Genomic DNA, 18,860 nt, shown 5'->3' with positions numbered 1-18,860 from the left:
TACCTACCTGGCTCCGATGTCTCCAGTGTTCTGCATGATGATGCGTCTTGTGACCTTGCAGCGCTGAGCGACAGCTCCAAAGGGCAGGTAGTCCTGGTCCAGCTTGACCTCCACTCCCTGACAGCAGCCCTTCAGTACCAACAGGGGGCGAACCGTGCCCAGACACTCAAACTGCAGCTCTGACGTGAAGGGAGCCATGCGCTGCCTGGGAGAGAACAGCACCTCCACCAGACAGCGGCCCCCAAACGGCTTCAGGGTCACCTCACCTGGCGGGTTCACTGACAGCACCTACGGTACAGGAGAGGAACACGTCTCATCACACTCACATCTAGAATGACAACCCCATGAAAAGGAACACTATTTTTGGCTCAACTGTGTTCTCTTTATTGATTAATTCTGAGCAAAATATACATTAATCTAGCAACTGTACTACTTGTGTGTCAGTGAGAGGGAATAGTGTCAGTGGTGTGGAGGTGGCTGTGAGGCGTACCCTGGAGTCCAGCAGAGTGTGTACAGTAGAGCTGAGTAGCAGGGAGAAGGTTAGAGAGGAGTGGCTGTTGTTCACAAGGGGAATCACCCTCCTGATCTTCTGACCAATCTGCAGAGCCCCCAGATTCACCAGCTTGTGTCTGGGGTCCTCAAAGTCAACCTGATAGCAGGAAGTTCACAGGGGAGGTATGCATAAAGACACACACAAGCATAAACACACACACACGCAAGCTCCCACACACGCACTCCTCACCTTCATCTCAATGCCTTGACCTAGGATCTCGACCATCTGCTTGGCACAGTCATTGATCTCGAAGACCACTCTCTCATGGTAGCGCATGGCCTCCCGTGGGTAAAAGGTGATGGGCACCTCCATGGACCCACCAGGGGGCAGCACCTCTGGCTGGAAGCCCACCTCCAGGAATGGGGTGTTGGAGAACTGACAATCTAGACTGGAGAGGACAATAACCTGCTATGGCAGCTCCCTCAATGAGAAACACTGATATATAAAGTATGCCTTTCCCTGTCAGTGCAGTGAGGCCTTTTTCATTACATTTCATTTGGTAGTTTGAGAGGAAATTAAATGGTCTGACAGCGAGCCTGACAATGGATATATGCTGTTTTGTTTAGGTTTTGAAGTTGTCGCTCAAACACAGGCAAAGTGCCAGACAACCTGTCAGCTGGTACCTGATCCCTCTCTCTCCCTTGTTGCTTATGATCAGTGTATGTGTGGCTGGCACCATCCCTGCACAGTAGATAAAGCTCATTCCAAAGTTGTGTTTCAAGAAGGAGAAATCCAGGCCAGGGGCAACCGCTGAACCCAGGATGGAGCAGCTGAACACAGGCCCGTTCTTAATCTGAAGAGAAGTGAGAGAGAGAAAGAGAGATGGAATCATTCATAGATTGGAATCATACACACAGTAGATATATAAGGAGGAAAAGGGAGAGCAATGATGCTAAGATGAGATGCTCACCTTGATGTTGAGGCCCACGTCTTTGAGCACACACTTCTGCAGAGGGAAGAATGTGACAGTACAGCGGCTTTGTCTGCCCACCTCAACACTCCCCTTGTCTGTCTCCACCTTTAGGTGGCGCTGCATCTCCGCCGAGCCCCATAACTCATACTGAACATCCAGACTGAACTTCCCCAGGTTGGACACTAAGAAGGTACACAATGTCGTATCACTGAGCTCCACCTGAACAAGGACAAAAAGCAAAAGGAAGAGAACAAAATGTCATTATAAAACCTGAAATAGGGCAAAGGGGAGAAAAAGTACCTCTGAATTTGCATGATTTTTGTACTTCACACAACAAAGGCTTACGGGGAGTTCGGTGTATAATTAGCCTTTCTGTCTGAGTCTTAAGCTTTGAAGTAGAAATTTCTCACTTGTTTGAAGTCCACCTGATGATAAGAGTTGCCTGGAGACAGCTCGGTGACGCCTCCCTCGGTGCTCTCACATTGCACACAGGCATTCATGCTGTAACCCTCTGCCTTGACGTTCATATTGAGGGGCTGGACCTTCCCCTTCACCTGGACCAGCAGGTTAAAGGTCACCACTCCATCTTGTGTCGGGGTGAAAGACACAAGCACAGGGAACCTGCAAGACACCAGGAGAGAGAGGATGTTTTGTGTCAAGGGTATCACTCTGACAATACAGTAACCATAACTACAGACATTCCCTCTTAGGCTGATACACCATTCTATTAAATTAGATTCAGGTGTATCACCGATGAAGTTGAGGTACACACCTGTCTTTAGGTGGCACCACCCCCTCCAGGGGCTCCAGCTGCAGGCTGTCCAGGAAGGCCTCTGAGTAACGGGACGTTTCCTTAATGAAGAACTGAAAGGGCTGATTCTCTCCATTCAGCACATACACTGTTCGGTGAGCCTTGTGTCCTACAGATACATATTCACAGAGACATGTTGTCACAACAAATGTTCCCAGGTTATATATATAAGACTGATGTTGTGTTTAGGATAATGTTATTAAGAATTATCTCATATGATAATGATTCTAGTGCAGTGGGTATTTTCTACCTTAGTTGCTGTATTGCACTTACCCACTAGCAGGTTTCCCAGGTTAAGATGGGCATGGTCCATGTAGACAACAGGCTCACTAGCTGTTCCAACAAGCAGGAAGGGCACAGACAGGTTCTGATCTGGGATCAGGAAGGTCCAGAATGACTCCACTGTATCTGGCTCCTGGGCCTGGAACTCAAAAGATACCTGCAGCAGGAAGAATTAGAGATTTTACAGCTGACATTTTCTCACAGTAAAATAGTAAAACAACAGAGAACAGGGTTCGCTGGAGCTGCACTAAAAGCAGTAAGAGTAGCTGACATTTTATCACTGATCAAGGACCTCAAAGTGAAGCACAATATACACAAGCCATACCTCTACTTTCTTCCCAGGCTGAATGGAGTTATTGGGTGTGAGACATTGGAAAGGGGAGGCACCTGCATCCTCACATCTCCAGATAAAGGAGTAAGGCTTGTTGGTGGGGTTTACAATGCTGAACTGCCTGTATGGGGGAAAAGATACAGTGAAATATACTATTCAAAAGTAGTGAACATGTTTATGGCATGAGTGATCAAGCTACAACCCACCTAAGGATGGAGGAGCCAATGCCCACAGATCTGAACTCTATGACCCTGGTGTTGGGGTCCAGGGGGGCCCTGGGCAGGGCCCCATGAGGACCACGCAGTTCTGGGTTACGTCTGTTTCCACTGATGTAGTCTGAGTCCTCCAGGTGGAAGTGGCAGTAGGGCAGTAAACTGCGACCACACACCACCATGGTGGGGCTCTGCTCATCTTTCAGGTTGGGGATGCTGTCATAAAACACACACATAAATACAATATTTGAGATGATGGAAGTGCGAAAGCACACATCAAAAATTCACTCCGCCTTGATTTGTAAGTGTGTCTATGTTACTAATCCTGACCTGCAGACCAGCCTGGCCTCACACTCTGCTACCTCCAAGGGGGAGAACTTGATCCTGAAGGTCTGGGTGGCTCCAGGGCTGATGATACCCACACTGGGCTCCACGGAGAAGGGTGGCAGGTCTGGGTCACCCAGCATCAGGCATGACACGCTCTCTAAAGAGCTGGCAGGTCTCACCCCTAATCTACTGCTCTGACAGGAGCGAGGGCTAACGTCTGGAAATATAGAGCACAGATCATGTCAGTTACAAGGTCTGCTGATATACAGTACATACAGTATATTGATAGCATATTTTTACATTTTCCCTCAAAACCAGAAGGCAGTGTCTGAAAGTTACCTCCATGATCAAAGTTGACACCTTTTCCATATCTGTCCATCAGGACCTGCCATGAGTACTCCAGCTTCACACTGCCTTTGTTCACCATCTGGAGCCTGCACACCATGGGACATGATGAAGATTAGAGGAACTAAAATGACATCATTTTTTATTTCAGACTTACATATGAAAGGCACAGAAACCCAAATAGACATTAACTTACTGGAACATTCTGGTCTGATAGAGCAGTGTGTCCTTAAAGCGGATGGTCTCTGCGTTGCAGGTGAACTTAGCATAATCACACACAGCACTGATGCGCAGCTCCGTCTCCCTGAATGACTTCTCTACTACAGAGTGGACTGGCTCTGGGTCTGTCTCAATCACCTGGGGACAGACAGGACACACTCAATTTAATATTGAGCTCTCTATCAGTGTTTAAATTGAATTGCCTCTCATTCCTTCATGGGTCATTATACACATAAATACAGTGCAAGTAAAGCTTCTGGATAAATAAAATGTGTTTCCATTTTATAAATTAAAAAAAGATCAGGAAAGATTCTGCTTTATCCCAGCTGCTTTATGACTGGGCGGTCAGTCACAGATCTTTGAGTGACTTCACCTTCTTCTTTGTAGGCTGTTGACTGCCCACTTGTTTTCCAGAGTCGACCCACTTGATGGTCCTGAGGCGGTCGTCCCAGTCTGGAACCTGGTCCACAGGCTGCTGGAACACCACCCTGCACAGCTTACACTTCATAGGCTGGGCGATCAGCACCACAGGCTGCTCTGAGCAGAAGGTCACAGTCACCTCCTTGGCACAGCCTGCATGGAGGTGGCCCACCTGGGGGGAGAAGCAGACCTGGGGGCCGTCAGCGGGCCACTCGAACCTCAGCACGTTATTGCTGCTCAGGTTGGTCATGGTGAAGGTCTCCTGGTAGGGCCTGGACACGTCACAGTCTCCAAAGAACAGCAGGTCCCCCTTACCTGGGGACAAAATACAAGGGAGGGACACATATTCAACTAAGGGCCTGAAGTAGTGGAAAACATGTACACCTTTGCTGTATCATTCTAAAAAGCTTTGAGACCTTACCATCTGGTGAGTACTCCTGTTGCTGAGCCTTGCTGTTGATGTTGTCCAGGGAGATGACGTCATGGTAGCCCTCCCCCAGCAGCCGCACCACTGTCTCCTCATACTGGTTGTCCACCACTAGGAGGCGCATGTTGGCCTCGAAGCTCTGAGCCACCACAGGACTAAACTCCACCTCAAACTCTGCCTGCTGACCGCCTAACAGCACCAAGGAGGCAGTGTGCGCCATCTGTCTCTCTAAGGGGAGAGGAAGGATGGATAGGATGAACTTTACAGTTGAAACAATCGTATTACTATACAGTGTCTCTATACAGTGTCTCTGCTGGTTTTCTCATGGACCAGTCGTATACTGTACCAACCTGTCCCGACCTCTGCATCTATCTGTGATGAGGAGATGTTGCTGCAGATGGTGTTGGGAGCAGCTCTCAAAGTGAAAACCCCCATCTTATCCAGAAGATCAATGTGAATCTGCAAAGCAGTCAAATAATGCCAATGTATAAACAGCACTGTTCCATTTAATCACAACTATTTCAATGGAAACGTAATATAAACAGAGGATGTTCTCACCTGAGCAGGTACATTGACATCATTCTTCAGCACCAGGGGCAGGGTCTGGGCCCGGCCCACCAGCAGCCGTTTGAACTGCAGCAGAGGGTGTCCACGGCTGGTCCTCAGGACTGGTCTCAGAATAGCCACACTGGGCAGATTGCCATCACCCATCAGATCAAACACCAACACCTTGGACTTGGCCATGGGTTGCAGACTAGGAAATACAGGAGAGTGAATGATGAGAGAAAAGTTTACCCACACACACAGGTATGCACACACACACGCAAACTGAGGTATGTACCTGGTAGCTCCCTCCAGGGTGGCCTCAAACACAGCATGGTAGGTCTGCATGGTCTGAGGGGCGAAGGTGATGATGGCAAAGGCATGAGAGTGACTGGGTATAGAAAGCCTGCCAGGCGTCAACTCAAACACCTCCGTGCTACGCACTGATATCTGTAACAGACAAATAGTCACTGCTCGCCCTGCTGCCTTACAGCCTACAAACACAATCAATCTCTGTTTCATAAACATGTTCATCAGAAAACCACCCATACCTTCGTAAGGACAGGTTTAACTGCGAGGCTCAGCTCGCAGGGCACCTTGCCGTTGTTGGTGAGGCGGAAGCGGGCTTTGGCCGGACGACCCACCAGAACATTATTGAAAACAAATTTGTTCTCATCCTGGATATAGATGCCCATGGAATCACGGAACTGCTCACAGTACAACATGGTGCTGGTCTTGCAGATACGGTGCTCCTCAAAAATAGAGGCAATGTCTTTGTATGCAATCCCTGTAGAAAAAACAGACCTTTGGGAAGTGAGTCCCAATTTCAACATAAGCGCTCAGGACCAGGGGTAACGTTACATCACATTTCCTTCTCAACCATTGCTAACTCATATACACACCTGACATGCAGACTTCAGCCACAAGCCGGTAGGGGATACCGCCTGGATTGTCTGAGGGGTCTCGGTCGGTGATGTCCAGGGCCAGGCACTCCTGCCAGCGTCCTACCTGCTCTGCCACACAGTCTACCGTGACCACCTGGTGAGCGCCCGGCGCCAGGATACCAAAACCAGGCACCAATGAGAACACGCCCATGGTGAAACGGGCCTGAACACCGGGGAAAAGAGGGAGGCATGGGGATGGGGCAGTGGTGGATTATGGATACATATTCAAATGTTTCTCTTCATTAAGGTCATTTACATCTGCTGAAGTTAGTCCCTAATTTTTAGGTATGTTGTAATACTAGGAGGAACTCTTACCAGAGTGGACATGCCCATGTCCTTCTGGATGGATTCAGCTCGCCGCACTTTGTTTCCAGTGAGGGGTTTAGCAGAGTGGTTCTCACGTGATGTTCTCTTCCCCACAATGCTGCAGTGAGACATAAAGAGGCATTCCATGACTTTGGGTTATACAGAGAAAGAGCTAAAATACAGGAAGTATTAGGAGTGAGATACAGTAAGGTCAGAGTTCATGATGGTGATCATACCCTCTCCTCTGGGCAGGCTGTGGCAGGTCTTTACACATCCTGCTGATGTTGAAGCGGATCTCAAAGTCTCCCTTGTTCTCTATGGTGAAGGTTTGTGTCTTGCGGCAGCCGTAGACTAGTGGGCCAAAGTTAATGTCACTGGAGGGCATGATGTTGTATTTTGAGAAGAGGGACTGGACTGATACTTTGATGGGAATGATGGCAATGGTCTCTCCACCCTCTGCAATATTTGGCTCAATCACCTGTGAGAAAAAGCAGACACCTTTAAAGGCACCAGTGGATACTGAAACTGAAACAGCATACTACTGAAACTCTTCACAAGTTTTATTTCATGAGTCTACTAACTTGACAGCGCAGAATTGGTTGCTCTCGGATGGACACCTCCTTGTTGTGGCGGAACACAAACTGGACGCATGTGGGCCGGTCGTTGGGGTTGAGGGAGCCCTTCTGTGGTGTGATGGTGAAGATCTGGTTCAGGTCTGGCACGGTTGGGTCTGTGGCCTCCAGGATAAACCTGGGAAAGTGGAGGCAGAGGGAGGGCTGGTGGATAATGTGCTTAATTTGGTCAACAATTATATGATTAACAGTTAGCTTTAGGATAGTGTATGTTGATTGATACTCACTTGAAAGCTATCTCATATTTGCCCTTGTTTTTCATGTTCACAGAAAGCTTGACCTCCTCAGATACTTTGATGGTTCCAAAGTCTAGACCGCCGTCAGCCCCTAAAATACAGACACACGTACGGTAGATCAAGGGAAACAGCATTCATTTCCCTTTCACAAACATGAAAAGGAATTCATCCAAATCAAAGGGAGCTGGTAAAATGATGCATGTGTGAAAGAAACAAGCATATCTGTCTGTGAGAACTCCTGTAAAGACCTTTAGGGAAGGTGATGTCCAGAGCCACGTCATAGGCCTCAGCAAGGATCTGTATGTTCTCTGTATGGACAATACCCAGGATGTTCTCCACATCAGACACCTAACACACACAGCAACACACAGACAGAAAGTCACACAACAACAATATGAGATAAACAGGAATAATGCAACATGATGATAGCAATCATCAAATCAATTATCATCCAGTACTGTACCTCGAGGCGAATGGCTCTCTTCAGGTTGATGGGCTTCATGGCTCTGAAATGCATCTGCAAGCAGAACTCAGAGTGTGGCAGGATGATGCCCTGGTCCTGAGACACACTGAACTCATCCCCCAGCACCTCCAGCCCACTCAGCCTCCAGGCTGCAGGCAGCAGCGTGTTGTTACGCAGGCACAGATTCCTGGTGTCCTTCCTGAGATTCACAACCAGCACAGGGAGAATGGAGTATAGTGGCAAAAGGAAAATCAACAGAAAACTACCATGACAAAAACAAATGCCTCTACTTTGAAACTGACACGTTAAAAAGCACTACAGTAGTTCTGTGCAATGTGGACTACAGCATTAATTCATTCCCTGACCTGTGCAGTAGAATCTTATCAAAATGCAGCTGCTTGCGTTCGATCTCGAGCTCGGGCCGGACACCGCGACAGGAGAAGCGGAAGATGGCTGGCTCTGGGTTCTCTTTAATACAGCACACCACACTGTCCTCTATCTGTCCCGGGCTCGTAGGGTACGCCCACACTGTCAGCTCCTGCAAGGGCACAACATGGATAAGTGGTACTCTGTGATTACCATACAAAGTTTCATAACAAAATGTGGTTATTACAGTTGTATACTGATAACATCAAAAATGTATGGATGTGAAACTGTTCATTGATAATATTAGTGACAATGACACCTTCCTGGTATGTTCGTATCACAACTCTGACAGCTCAGACTACATTCAACTATGTTATGAGTAGTTCTGATTGGCTACTTGTCTCTCAGTGGGTTTGAGGGTCATGTTGGGAGGGTCCAATAGGTAGGTGGTAGCCTTGGTGTCATGCTGGAAGCAGAAGTGAATCTCAGCATCCAGTGGGGAGTTGTTGTGTATCACCAGCCTTTCCATGTTCTCTGGATACTTCCTCTCTTTATACCTATGGCACAGGTAACACACAGGCATGCATCACACATGTTGTCCTCTATGGAGTTACAGTGAATAAACTCACAGAGTAGGGTAGTGGAAAATAATTCCCTTACCTATCTCTGGTCTTCCCACAGAGCAGCGGGCCAAACTCATAGAGGCCAGAGCGGATGATGTAGGTCTTCTGCAGAACCTCATCAGACTGAAGGACCCGCTTACTGTGGGAAAACACCATCCTGGGAGAGACCAAACGACACACACTCAACACATCATTTACAGTGATAATAAAACATATAAACCTATAATAAAACTTAGAACAGCTCTGACATAATTCAGTTAAAGGCCCAGTGCAGTCAAAAATGTGATTTTGATGTGTTTATATATATATATATATATATATATATATATATATATATATATATTTCCACGCGATGAGGTTCCACACTATGAGGGTCCACACTATGAGGGTCCACACTGTGAAATTGTAAAAATGTGTAAATTAGCTAATAGACCAATAAGAAAGAGAGTTCCAAACCTCTCTGCCAATAACATCTAGTTTTCCATTTTCCCCTCCCCACTCAGACCACTCCCAGACAGTCCTAGCAAAATTCTTGTGTGAGAAATTGATCTTTGCTAAGCTATTTTTGTTTCTTTTTGAACATTTTAATTGAAAACTATCACAGTAAGGTACTTAATTGTTACCCTGACATTTTTTGTTATTAAGATAAAAACAGCTGCATTGGACCTTTAAAAGCTGCAATATGTAACTTTTTGGGTGACCTGACCAAATTCACATAGACATGTGTGTTATAGATCTGTCATTCTAATTGAAAGCAAGTCTAAGAAGTGGTAGATCTTTTCTATGTGTGCTATTTCTATGCTTCCCATTCTTATGTTTTGTTTTTTAGTCTTTTACTTTCGGCTTCAAACAGCTGAAAATACAATATTTTCTGTTTATGGAAAATATATTTCACACCGGTTTAGATAGTACAATGATTCTCTACATGATACTCGCTTGTTTTGTCGCATAAACTGAAATTAGGCTAACTATTTGAATTTTAGCAACCAGGATATGGCGCGACTTCTGCATAGTGCATCTTTAAGTATATACATTGGTTCTATTTCACAAATGTCTTCTAGAAACAAATAACAATACTCACTTTACGTCTTTGCTGATGGATGGATATGCACAGATGCCCCTACAGTACATTTGGTACCGTCTCTTTGTACCCAACAACTCAAAGTTCAGTGTTTGGTCAAACTTGCCAGGCAATTGGGAATGGAACCAGATCTTCAGCGTCACCTCTCCATTGGGTGGGACATTCCAGCGGAATGTGGTGAGCCTATAGAAAACAACACATTTAAGTCACATTTATGCACATTAGGGTGTATTCTTATGTAGTGTATAGATTGTCTCACCGCTGGTTGCGCTCCTGTTGGGACTCCTGTTGGCACTGCTCAGTGTCAGATAAGGGGGTCACAGCGTTGAGAGGAGGGGAGCGAGACTCATTGGACCTGGCCCCCTTTTTGGCTGGGGTGCGTCTCTTGTCTTTCTGACTCTCTCTGCCTGGGTCTGCCTTCTTCCCCCGTCCTTTGGTAGGGGTCACCACTTCTTCCTGTAAGACCCATTCAGTTAGACCCGACTATGATGAATAGCTTCATTAATTAAACCAAGAGAGGATGCAGTGGCTCGCAGGTCTGTGTACACACGTCCATACCCACACATGCAATTTTGTGAGCAAAACATTTAAGCAGTTTTAGAGTTAATTTCCTGCAACTCTACACATTTTTCCATGGGGCGTAGAGAAGATTTAGCAATTTTATAACACATTTCTTGCAATTCTTCACATTTTGCCATAGGGTGGAGAGAAATGTTTGCAGTATTTAATATGATATCTAAGTGAGAGTAACTCATAAAATCAATGGGGGCCCCCCGGGCGGTAATTCAACCATTAATAAGTTTAGATAGCTGGCCGCTAGACTAACTTACCAATCTAAAAAATGTTAGCTGACATGGGCAAATTGAGTAAGAATTGTGTAAGTGACTGACATAAGAGAACAACTGCTGATGTACAACCAAATTTCGAAATTGCACCTTGTGTATCCTACTATTCTAACTCTCAACAGTAAGTTGAGATCCCTACTGAGTTGGGCCGCCAGTTGTCCATCCCTGCTCTAGACATAGTGTTATTACTGTGTCATCAATGGTGTTTTTTAAAGTGAGCAATAAGTAAAAAATATAAACGAGTGAATATGGTGGCAATAGTGGTTTGATGTGTGAGGTTATGCTATTTTCCATGGAGGACCAATTATACCTTGACTGAGCCTTGAGCTTCAGCCTCCATGTCTGCATCCTTCTTCTCCCCTGTTGGATCCTCTGGAACTGAGGGCACCATGAAGGTGAAGCAACTAGTGATCTGCTGTGCACTGGGCACAGGCCTCTTCTTAGGGTAGGGTGTGACAGAGAAGATAGTGGAGGGGGGGATAGGAGGGCCCTTGGGTCCCAGGCCTAAACCATCCAACACCTGAGGGACAGAGTAGGTGGACATCATTTAAAGCTTTTTTATCAAAGATCGTCATAGGGATAAAATATAAAATGAAGGGAGAGTATTACTGCAATAAATAAGGAAATAAGTATCTACTGTACCTCTTCAAGATGCGGCAGTTTGTTGCTCTTCAGGATCTCTATTCCGCTAAGATAGTCCCTCCCAGTAACAGACAGGAGGATGTGGGGCACAGTCTCAGGTGCAGCCTCCCTGTCCCCTCCCTCAGACCCCTCCACTGCTAGAAGGGCCTGGCTAGGGGCTGGAGACACCAGCTTCACATCTGTGGCATCTGCCTTCAACTTCTCCTTCTCCAAGCGCTCCTTCTCCTTCTCTACCTTCTCCTTCTCCCGCTCTTTCTTGGTCTTCTTGCCAGAGGGGGCCTGTCTCTCAGGGACTACTTCCTCTGGCTCCTGGATGTTGTCTTCAGAGAACAGGGGCTGGAGGAGTTGACCCTGGGCTCGATCCCAGAACTGTAGGATGTGGAGAAGCTGGGGCTGGCTCTGCTCGTAGAGCCTGAACCGAGACAGCAGCAGTCGGTCACCCTCACTAGACTACAGGGAACAGAAGGAGTAGAGGAGTTTCAATTACATGCCAGTTAAACAGCTATTAAATGTTTCATTCATCTGGATGTCAGCTATTGTTTAAAAGATATGAGGTACAATCGTAAAAGGAGGAGAGGAACTAGCTCATATTCAAAAGTTGTTTGTCACGTAATGGCTGTGCGTTCTTATGCTTCACTTTATTTATAAGGGTATCATACCAGCTCCCTCTCTGGGTCCTCGCTTGGTAATGGAGACTCATCCTGACCCCCTGCCTTGCCCTCTTTGGGCTTCTTCTTCTTGGGTCCCTCCTCTGGTTCCCTAGTGCCCTCTGTGGGAGAGTCTTTATACTCCTTGCCGTCAGCACAGGAGGACATTTTTCTCCCATCTTTCACCGGCTGGTCCAGTTTTGTCTCTGAGCGTAGGGCACTTGCAGACTGTCAGTGTAAAGTGGAAATAAGGGAGGAAAACATTAAGAAATGTAATTTGTTATGCTACCACTTCTCCTATGCGCTGCAATGAGCACCGTGTGATGCAGTTTCTTTTAAAGACATTTTTATTAGTTCTAAATTGGACAATCAACAATTACAGAAATACTATTTTATTTTTTCCCACCCCCCCTCAACAACAATCAAACATTAACAACAGAAAAAAGTCCTCACATTTCCAATAATAAAAACAAAAAACAATTATAATATGTAGTCACAGATAATGCAAATTACGCTTCAACTATAGCCAATATTCACATAATATAACAGAGAATATACAGATTTACAGTTCCAATGCTTCTATAATACAGTGTGACACAGTTGGCTGATCTGACGAAACACTGACCTGTTTTCCTCCAAGCTGACTCTTCTTCCCTGATGAGTCGTCCTTGGCAGGCTCCTTCTTGCCTTTCTTGTTTTTCTTTTTCATCTCCTCTTCTTCTCTCACTCTCTCTAGCTCCTCTTGTTGTCTCCTCTCCTCCTGTTCCCTTTCTGCCCGCTCTTGTTCCCTATCACATTTACATACATTTACATTAACATAAACTCTACAATTACATACATAATTATTCACATTCCAGTCTGTTTAAACCACTCTCTAAGTCAGACACATTGCTATACCTAATATTTGCATAAGTATTTTTCATCCAATACCTGCGCTTTCGTTCTCTCAGTGCCACAAGGTGTCTGAGGTCGATGCTCTCTTTCTCCTCCTCTGGCAGGGCATCATACTCCTCCTCATCCATTTCTTGCAAGCGCAGCTTCTCCTTCTCAGCGTGCTCCCTCTGTAAGACCTCTGTGAAGGAAGGAGTGTTATTACCAGTCACTGTAGTAATTACCTCAAACTATTGTTTAGTTTGGCACAGCTCCCAGATCAAGCTTGTCCTCACCCTCTGCCTCTCTCTGTGCCCTCTCCTTGGCCTTGAAGGCATAGTAGTTGTTGGAGAGATTGACCATGTAGATGAAGGATCTGTTGTTGAAGGCCTTGAGGATGATCTGTAGGGTGCTGCTGGGGGAGAGGCTGTACAGCGTCTCCAGCCCGTCCATCACAACACCCCGGTGACAGTCACTCAGCTGCCAGGGGACAACACATACATTCCATTCATCATCAACACTCTCGAGGATCACACAGGAGATTCATTGAGGGTCCATCCCAGACCAAGGACTGGGAGGCCCATATAGGCTCTGTGTCTCTCAGTACTGTATATCACCTGCAGTCTCTCTGAGAGGATGCCCACCAGCAGTTGGTCTGGTAGCAGGCAGCTCATCAGGCCCAGCTCGCCCACCTGGCTCACACTGATGCTGAGCTGCCGGTGGATAGGACCACCACCCTGCACAGAAAGCATGCACTAATAAGAGGCATTACAAACTGTGTCCTAGCTTTGATATAGTAATACACACTATTGTGATGATCAGGGTACCATTGAGGGGGCGGTGGGCTGTGATCCGTCGATCCTCTTCCCTCCCACAACACTGTTCTTGTTACGTGTAGAGATGGAAGAGGCTAGAGCTTTGGGGTCAATGACTTGACTGCCCTCAGCTGTGTGTTTGGCTACAGCCTCCACACTCAGAGTACCAGCACCCTGACCAGCAGGCCCCATCACCTCCACCACAGCCTGGGCTGTACACACACACACACACACACACACACACACACACACACACACACACACACACACACACACACACACACACACACACACACACACACACACACACACACACACACATTACACCTACAGTTAGACAAAAAATTCGTAAAATTATCTGCCGAAATTGTTGCAACCCCTATTACTAGCCTAGTTAAACCTCTCTTTCGTATCGTCTGAGATTCCCAAAGATTGGAAAGCTGCCACGGTCATCCCCCTCTTCAAAGGGGGTGACACTCTAGATCCAAACTGCTACAGACCTATATCTATCCTACCCTGTCTTTCTAAGGTCTTCGAAAGCCAAGTTAACAAACAGATTACCGACCATTTCGAATCCCACCGTACCTTCTCCCGCTATGCAAACTTTTTTCAGAGCTGGTCATGGGTGCACCTCAGCCACGCTCAAGGTCCTAAACGACATCATAACCGCCATCGATAAGAGACATTACTGTGCAGCCGTATTCATCGACCTGGCCAAGGCTTTCGACTCTGTCAATCACCACATTCTTATTGGCAGACTCGACAGCCTTGGTTTCTCAAATGATTGCCTCGCCTGGTTTACCAACTACTTCTCTGATAGAGTTCAGTGTGTCAAATCGGAGGGCCTGTTGTCTGGACCTCTGGCAGTATCTATGGGGGTGCCACAGGGTTCAATTCTCGGGCCGACTCTCTTCTCTGTATACATCAATGATGTTGCTCTTGCTGCTGGTGATTCTCTGATCCACCTCTACTCAGACGACACCATTCTGTATACTTCTGGCCCCTCTTTGGACACTGTGTTAACTAACCTCCAGACGAGCCTCAATGCCATACAACTCTCCTTCCGTGGCCTCCAACTGCTCTTAAACGCAAGTAAAACTAAATGAATGCTATTCAATCGATCACTGCCCGCACCTGCTCGCCTGTCCAGCATCACTACTCTGGACGGCTCTGACTTAGAATACGTGGACAACTACAAATACCTGGGTGTCTGGTTAGACTGTAAACTCTCCTTCCAAACTGACCATCCTACCGATCCTCGACCTCGGTGATGTCATCTATAAAATAGCCTCCAACACTCTACTCAACAAACTGGATGCAGTCTATCACAGTGCCATCCGTTTTGTCACCAAAGCCCCATACACTACCCACCATTGCGACCTGTACGCTCTCGTTGGTTGGCCCTCGCTTCATACTCATCGCCAAACCCACTGGCTACAGGTTATCTACAAGTCTCTGCTAGGTAAAGCCCCGCCTTATCTCAGCTCACTGGTCACCATAGCAGCAACCACTCGTAGCACGCGCTCCAGCAGGTATATCTCACTGGTCACCCCCAAAGCCAATTCCTCCTTTGGTCGTCTTTCCTTCCAGTTCTCTGCTGCCAATGACTGGAACGAACTGCAAAAACCTCTGAAGCTGGAGACTCATATCTCCCTCACTAGCTTTAAGCACCAGCTGTCAGAGCAGCTCACAGATCACTGCACCTGTACATAGCCCATCTGTAAACAGCCCATCTATCTACCTACCTCATCCCCAAACTGTATTTATTTATCTTGCTCCTTTGCACCCCAGTATCTCTACTTGCACATTCATCTTCTGCACATCTACAATTCCAGTGTTTAATTGCTATATTGTAATTACTTCGCCACCATGGCCTATTTATTGCCTTATCTTACCTCATTTGCACTCACTGTATATAGACTTTTTGTTTTATTTTGTTCTACTGTATTATTGACTGTATGTTTTGTTTATTCCATGTGTAACTCTGTGTTGTTGTATGTGTCAAATTGCTTTGCTTTATCTTGGCCAGGTCGCAGTTGCAAATGAGAACTTGTTCTCAACAAGCCTACCTGGTTAAATAAAGGTGAAATTAAAATTTAAAAAATAGCCTAGTTCATCCACAGATAGTTTACTGTTGGGCTTTAATGCCATAAATGACCATTTGTTTGATACAGTTATCATTGGCTGAGAGAGTGAGACACACCAAAAATACCTATCCATTAAGCTGAGACTCACCGGCCTCCTCCACCCTCTTCTGAGCATGCTCCATAGCAGCCTTGGCACACAGCTCTCGGGCCCGCAGGCCAGCAGAGGTCATCCCTGAGGACATTGCCTCCAGCACTACAGCATCAACGCTCAGACACGCTGCACCATAGTATTTGGCCAGAGTCACTGCTGTGCCTGTTTTACCTGCACAGAGATACATGCAAATGGTTGAAAGAAAAAACAGAGTGTTGAAAGTGTTGAAATCTTTTGGTGGATGTGCAACTCTTTACCTGAGAGGGGAGCCCCATGCACAATGATTGCGATGCCCCGGCGGTTTCGTGCAGCCTGGCCCTCAGGTGACAGGTCAATGCCCATGTGGCGTGCAATAGCTCTGGACACTGGGTTGACCTCCATGTCCCCCACACTGGCAGTCCTGCTTTCCACTGTGTCTTTGATCAGGTCTGTGACAGAATGCAACATGATACCTGCTGTCTTTGATCTCTATAACTATTACAGTGTCCGTGGTATCCTGTGGCAAAGTTGTGTACTGTGAGCAGCGTGAGAGCTGTTCAGCTATTCTGTCTGTTTCTTCAAGGTAATCTGTACTGTTCTGAGTGTTGTGATGTTAATGTTATATATTTGGTCTTGTTCAGTACCTCCACATGGAGTCCCATCCTTGGAGGGAGCTGCCTCTTTCTCCTCCTCCACGAATCGTTCTAGAAGGGGTGGGGTGGCTAGCTCCTCCTCCTGCTCTCCTTTGTCCCCTGCCTCAGACGCCTCCTCATCTTTAGGGGAGCCAGCCTTGGACTCTGGGGAACCAGACAAAGCTCTGATCAAATCAAAGCTTACACTGCAGCTCAAACTAGGCCCTTTACACAGTAAGTCCCAGAGCTCACCCCTATGGATTATACATGACCTCTAAATAAGTAAGCCATCAGTAAATATTAATCTACTGCTCTGCAGAGGCTCCCATTTTGTAGATGTGTCTTATCCATCCTGATAAGAGATAATTGAACAGTCTGGTTGCAGAATGAGAGTGTGGTTCCACTGCAGAGCAGACCTACCATTCTCCTCCTCACAGTTGTGTTCATTGTAATAGTCGATTAGCTCAGGAGGTAGTGACTCTCCCGGGGCGCGTGGGGGCAACAGCAGGACGTTCTGGACATCATAGCCCTTCATCATACGCAGAATCTTGAGAGGGAGAGATTAAATCCAAACATTCTTTCTTAGTGCTTGAAAGGTAAGAAAACAGAAATGGAACAAAGGAGAAATGTGTTAAAAGAACCATGTCTTCCAGAGTGAACCATTAGAGGCAGCCAATTGATTTCACCTTATCTTCCTCCAGGTATTTCTTGTCAAACTCCAGGGAGTAGAACTCAATGGGAAAGGGGCAGGGGTTCCGTACGATCACTTCAGCCTCCTCTCCAGCACTGAATGGCAGGGTGGGTCCCAGCTCCAGCACAGAGGAGGAGAACTCCAGCTGGGGTTCCTCTCCCTGCCCCTGGGCCAGCAGCAACATCCTCTGGGTGCTTTGGGCCACTGACACCACCAGCCTCTGGCTGTACGTCCTCTATGGCGAACAACACAGCCAAGATGACAGTTACAGTACATCACAGGGAAGCAACCAGACACCATCTGCAGCCCAGCCAACAGTCTCTCTCTCGCAGTATTCCCTGTGGTGTATGTCTCTCCTGGACTCTTCAACATTACTTAGACCAACAAGTCATGTACTGTAGAGGCTTCACCAAGCTTTTAGCTAGGTTCAGCTAATCTCCACGAGACACCATCAAGACTCTCAGCAGACCTGTCTTTGGGGTGTGTGTGGTGTGTGTGTATCTGATGGAGGAGATCCATACTGCAGCAGAGAGAGATAAGGCCCTCTGTGAGTCTGGTCTCTTATCTGTGTCTCCCAGCTCAACCTGACTCCATCATTCATGAGAAAGATGAGCTCTGGAAATATTGTGCAAATGTCGACATGCAGTGTTAACAGAACAAACAAGACACAGGGTCAAACTGTTTCTGTCATTATGAGAGAACAGTGTTCCTTGTAGTCATGACAGATGAAATATATTGAACTGTTATGGGCCCCTGGTTTTCCTTACCCCCTCGGCTGGGCTGAATTTGACCTGGACGTTGACTCTATCTCCTGGACACAGCACGCCTGTTGAAGGTAGCATTTCAAATACCACTGGAGGAGGACACTGTTCCAATCTGGCCTTCCGTCTCAGGTGGAGGGGGACATGCTTGTCAATCTACACACAGGCCATAGACACATATTCCTTGAGTTTTTAACAATTATTAACAGGTCATAAATAACAGAGATACAATATCTATACCCTAGACTAATTAGAGAATCCCAAATGAATAACTATGTGGATAACGTCATTACTGAAGAGGAATTTATGTATCATGATGTCGGCATGCTCTGTAATACTAGGACGTCTTATTGGTAAAGATAAAGACCAAAATATGAATGAGATGAGCTTGACTGCCCCTCAGTAGACTCAGTGTGGGGCCTGGGGTCTATAATTATCCTCTGAAGACACAAGACAAGAAGTAAAATGAGCCAAAGCCTTGCAGCTAATGCCCTTAATATCCAGTTTTAAAAGCTTTAATCCATCATAAAACACGAGATAATGAACAAAAATGCCCTTAATTAGCTATTTGTGTTAACGGTAACAGCACATAATTTAGGTTGAACACACTCTATTTGAAGGTCGTGTTATTTTTTACTCTACAGTGTTGCTGCCTACTGTTTGGCTTTTCCTCCGGTCAAATGACCAAATCGCCCTCTATTGGCCT

The 18,860-nt window shown here is 46.5% G+C and overlaps 1 protein-coding gene across 2 annotated transcripts in view; it reads right to left on the bottom strand.

Annotated features, from left to right (window-relative positions):
• Nucleotides 1-18,860, bottom strand: part of hydin (HYDIN axonemal central pair apparatus protein) — an 81,739-nt gene that overhangs the window by 5,707 nt on the left and 57,172 nt on the right. Inside the window, exons 34-78 of one of the 2 annotated variants that reach the window (XM_014149087.2) lie at nucleotides 18,161-18,310; nucleotides 17,389-17,628; nucleotides 17,123-17,249; nucleotides 16,715-16,867; nucleotides 16,349-16,519; nucleotides 16,089-16,262; nucleotides 13,866-14,065; nucleotides 13,656-13,793; nucleotides 13,335-13,518; nucleotides 13,099-13,240; nucleotides 12,794-12,956; nucleotides 12,181-12,396; nucleotides 11,522-11,971; nucleotides 11,190-11,399; nucleotides 10,294-10,490; nucleotides 10,035-10,217; nucleotides 8,991-9,110; nucleotides 8,728-8,887; nucleotides 8,330-8,502; nucleotides 7,965-8,163; nucleotides 7,750-7,849; nucleotides 7,493-7,592; nucleotides 7,215-7,383; nucleotides 6,870-7,111; nucleotides 6,643-6,751; nucleotides 6,286-6,490; nucleotides 5,935-6,170; nucleotides 5,682-5,833; nucleotides 5,399-5,594; nucleotides 5,191-5,299; nucleotides 4,835-5,068; nucleotides 4,367-4,728; nucleotides 3,971-4,131; nucleotides 3,769-3,863; nucleotides 3,433-3,646; nucleotides 3,097-3,318; nucleotides 2,885-3,011; nucleotides 2,551-2,716; nucleotides 2,239-2,386; nucleotides 1,877-2,087; nucleotides 1,464-1,685; nucleotides 1,177-1,346; nucleotides 743-941; nucleotides 491-649; nucleotides 8-288 (exon numbers count right to left, since the gene is read on the bottom strand). In XM_014149087.2, coding sequence (XP_014004562.2) covers nucleotides 8-288; nucleotides 491-649; nucleotides 743-941; nucleotides 1,177-1,346; nucleotides 1,464-1,685; nucleotides 1,877-2,087; nucleotides 2,239-2,386; nucleotides 2,551-2,716; nucleotides 2,885-3,011; nucleotides 3,097-3,318; nucleotides 3,433-3,646; nucleotides 3,769-3,863; nucleotides 3,971-4,131; nucleotides 4,367-4,728; nucleotides 4,835-5,068; nucleotides 5,191-5,299; nucleotides 5,399-5,594; nucleotides 5,682-5,833; nucleotides 5,935-6,170; nucleotides 6,286-6,490; nucleotides 6,643-6,751; nucleotides 6,870-7,111; nucleotides 7,215-7,383; nucleotides 7,493-7,592; nucleotides 7,750-7,849; nucleotides 7,965-8,163; nucleotides 8,330-8,502; nucleotides 8,728-8,887; nucleotides 8,991-9,110; nucleotides 10,035-10,217; nucleotides 10,294-10,490; nucleotides 11,190-11,399; nucleotides 11,522-11,971; nucleotides 12,181-12,396; nucleotides 12,794-12,956; nucleotides 13,099-13,240; nucleotides 13,335-13,518; nucleotides 13,656-13,793; nucleotides 13,866-14,065; nucleotides 16,089-16,262; nucleotides 16,349-16,519; nucleotides 16,715-16,867; nucleotides 17,123-17,249; nucleotides 17,389-17,628; nucleotides 18,161-18,310 — 8,339 coding nt within the window. The remainder of the gene's footprint in view (nucleotides 1-7; nucleotides 289-490; nucleotides 650-742; nucleotides 942-1,176; nucleotides 1,347-1,463; nucleotides 1,686-1,876; nucleotides 2,088-2,238; nucleotides 2,387-2,550; nucleotides 2,717-2,884; nucleotides 3,012-3,096; nucleotides 3,319-3,432; nucleotides 3,647-3,768; nucleotides 3,864-3,970; nucleotides 4,132-4,366; nucleotides 4,729-4,834; nucleotides 5,069-5,190; nucleotides 5,300-5,398; nucleotides 5,595-5,681; nucleotides 5,834-5,934; nucleotides 6,171-6,285; nucleotides 6,491-6,642; nucleotides 6,752-6,869; nucleotides 7,112-7,214; nucleotides 7,384-7,492; nucleotides 7,593-7,749; nucleotides 7,850-7,964; nucleotides 8,164-8,329; nucleotides 8,503-8,727; nucleotides 8,888-8,990; nucleotides 9,111-10,034; nucleotides 10,218-10,293; nucleotides 10,491-11,189; nucleotides 11,400-11,521; nucleotides 11,972-12,180; nucleotides 12,397-12,793; nucleotides 12,957-13,098; nucleotides 13,241-13,334; nucleotides 13,519-13,655; nucleotides 13,794-13,865; nucleotides 14,066-16,088; nucleotides 16,263-16,348; nucleotides 16,520-16,714; nucleotides 16,868-17,122; nucleotides 17,250-17,388; nucleotides 17,629-18,160; nucleotides 18,311-18,860) is intronic. The other variant, XM_014149088.2, reaches the window with a different exon arrangement.

Source organism: Salmo salar, chromosome ssa16 (assembly GCF_905237065.1).
Source record: "Salmo salar chromosome ssa16, Ssal_v3.1, whole genome shotgun sequence".
Classification (NCBI taxonomy): Eukaryota; Metazoa; Chordata; class Actinopteri; order Salmoniformes; family Salmonidae; genus Salmo; species Salmo salar.
The sequence above is the reverse complement of the archived record's forward strand: the minus strand, read 5'-3'. Positions and strand labels throughout refer to the sequence as shown.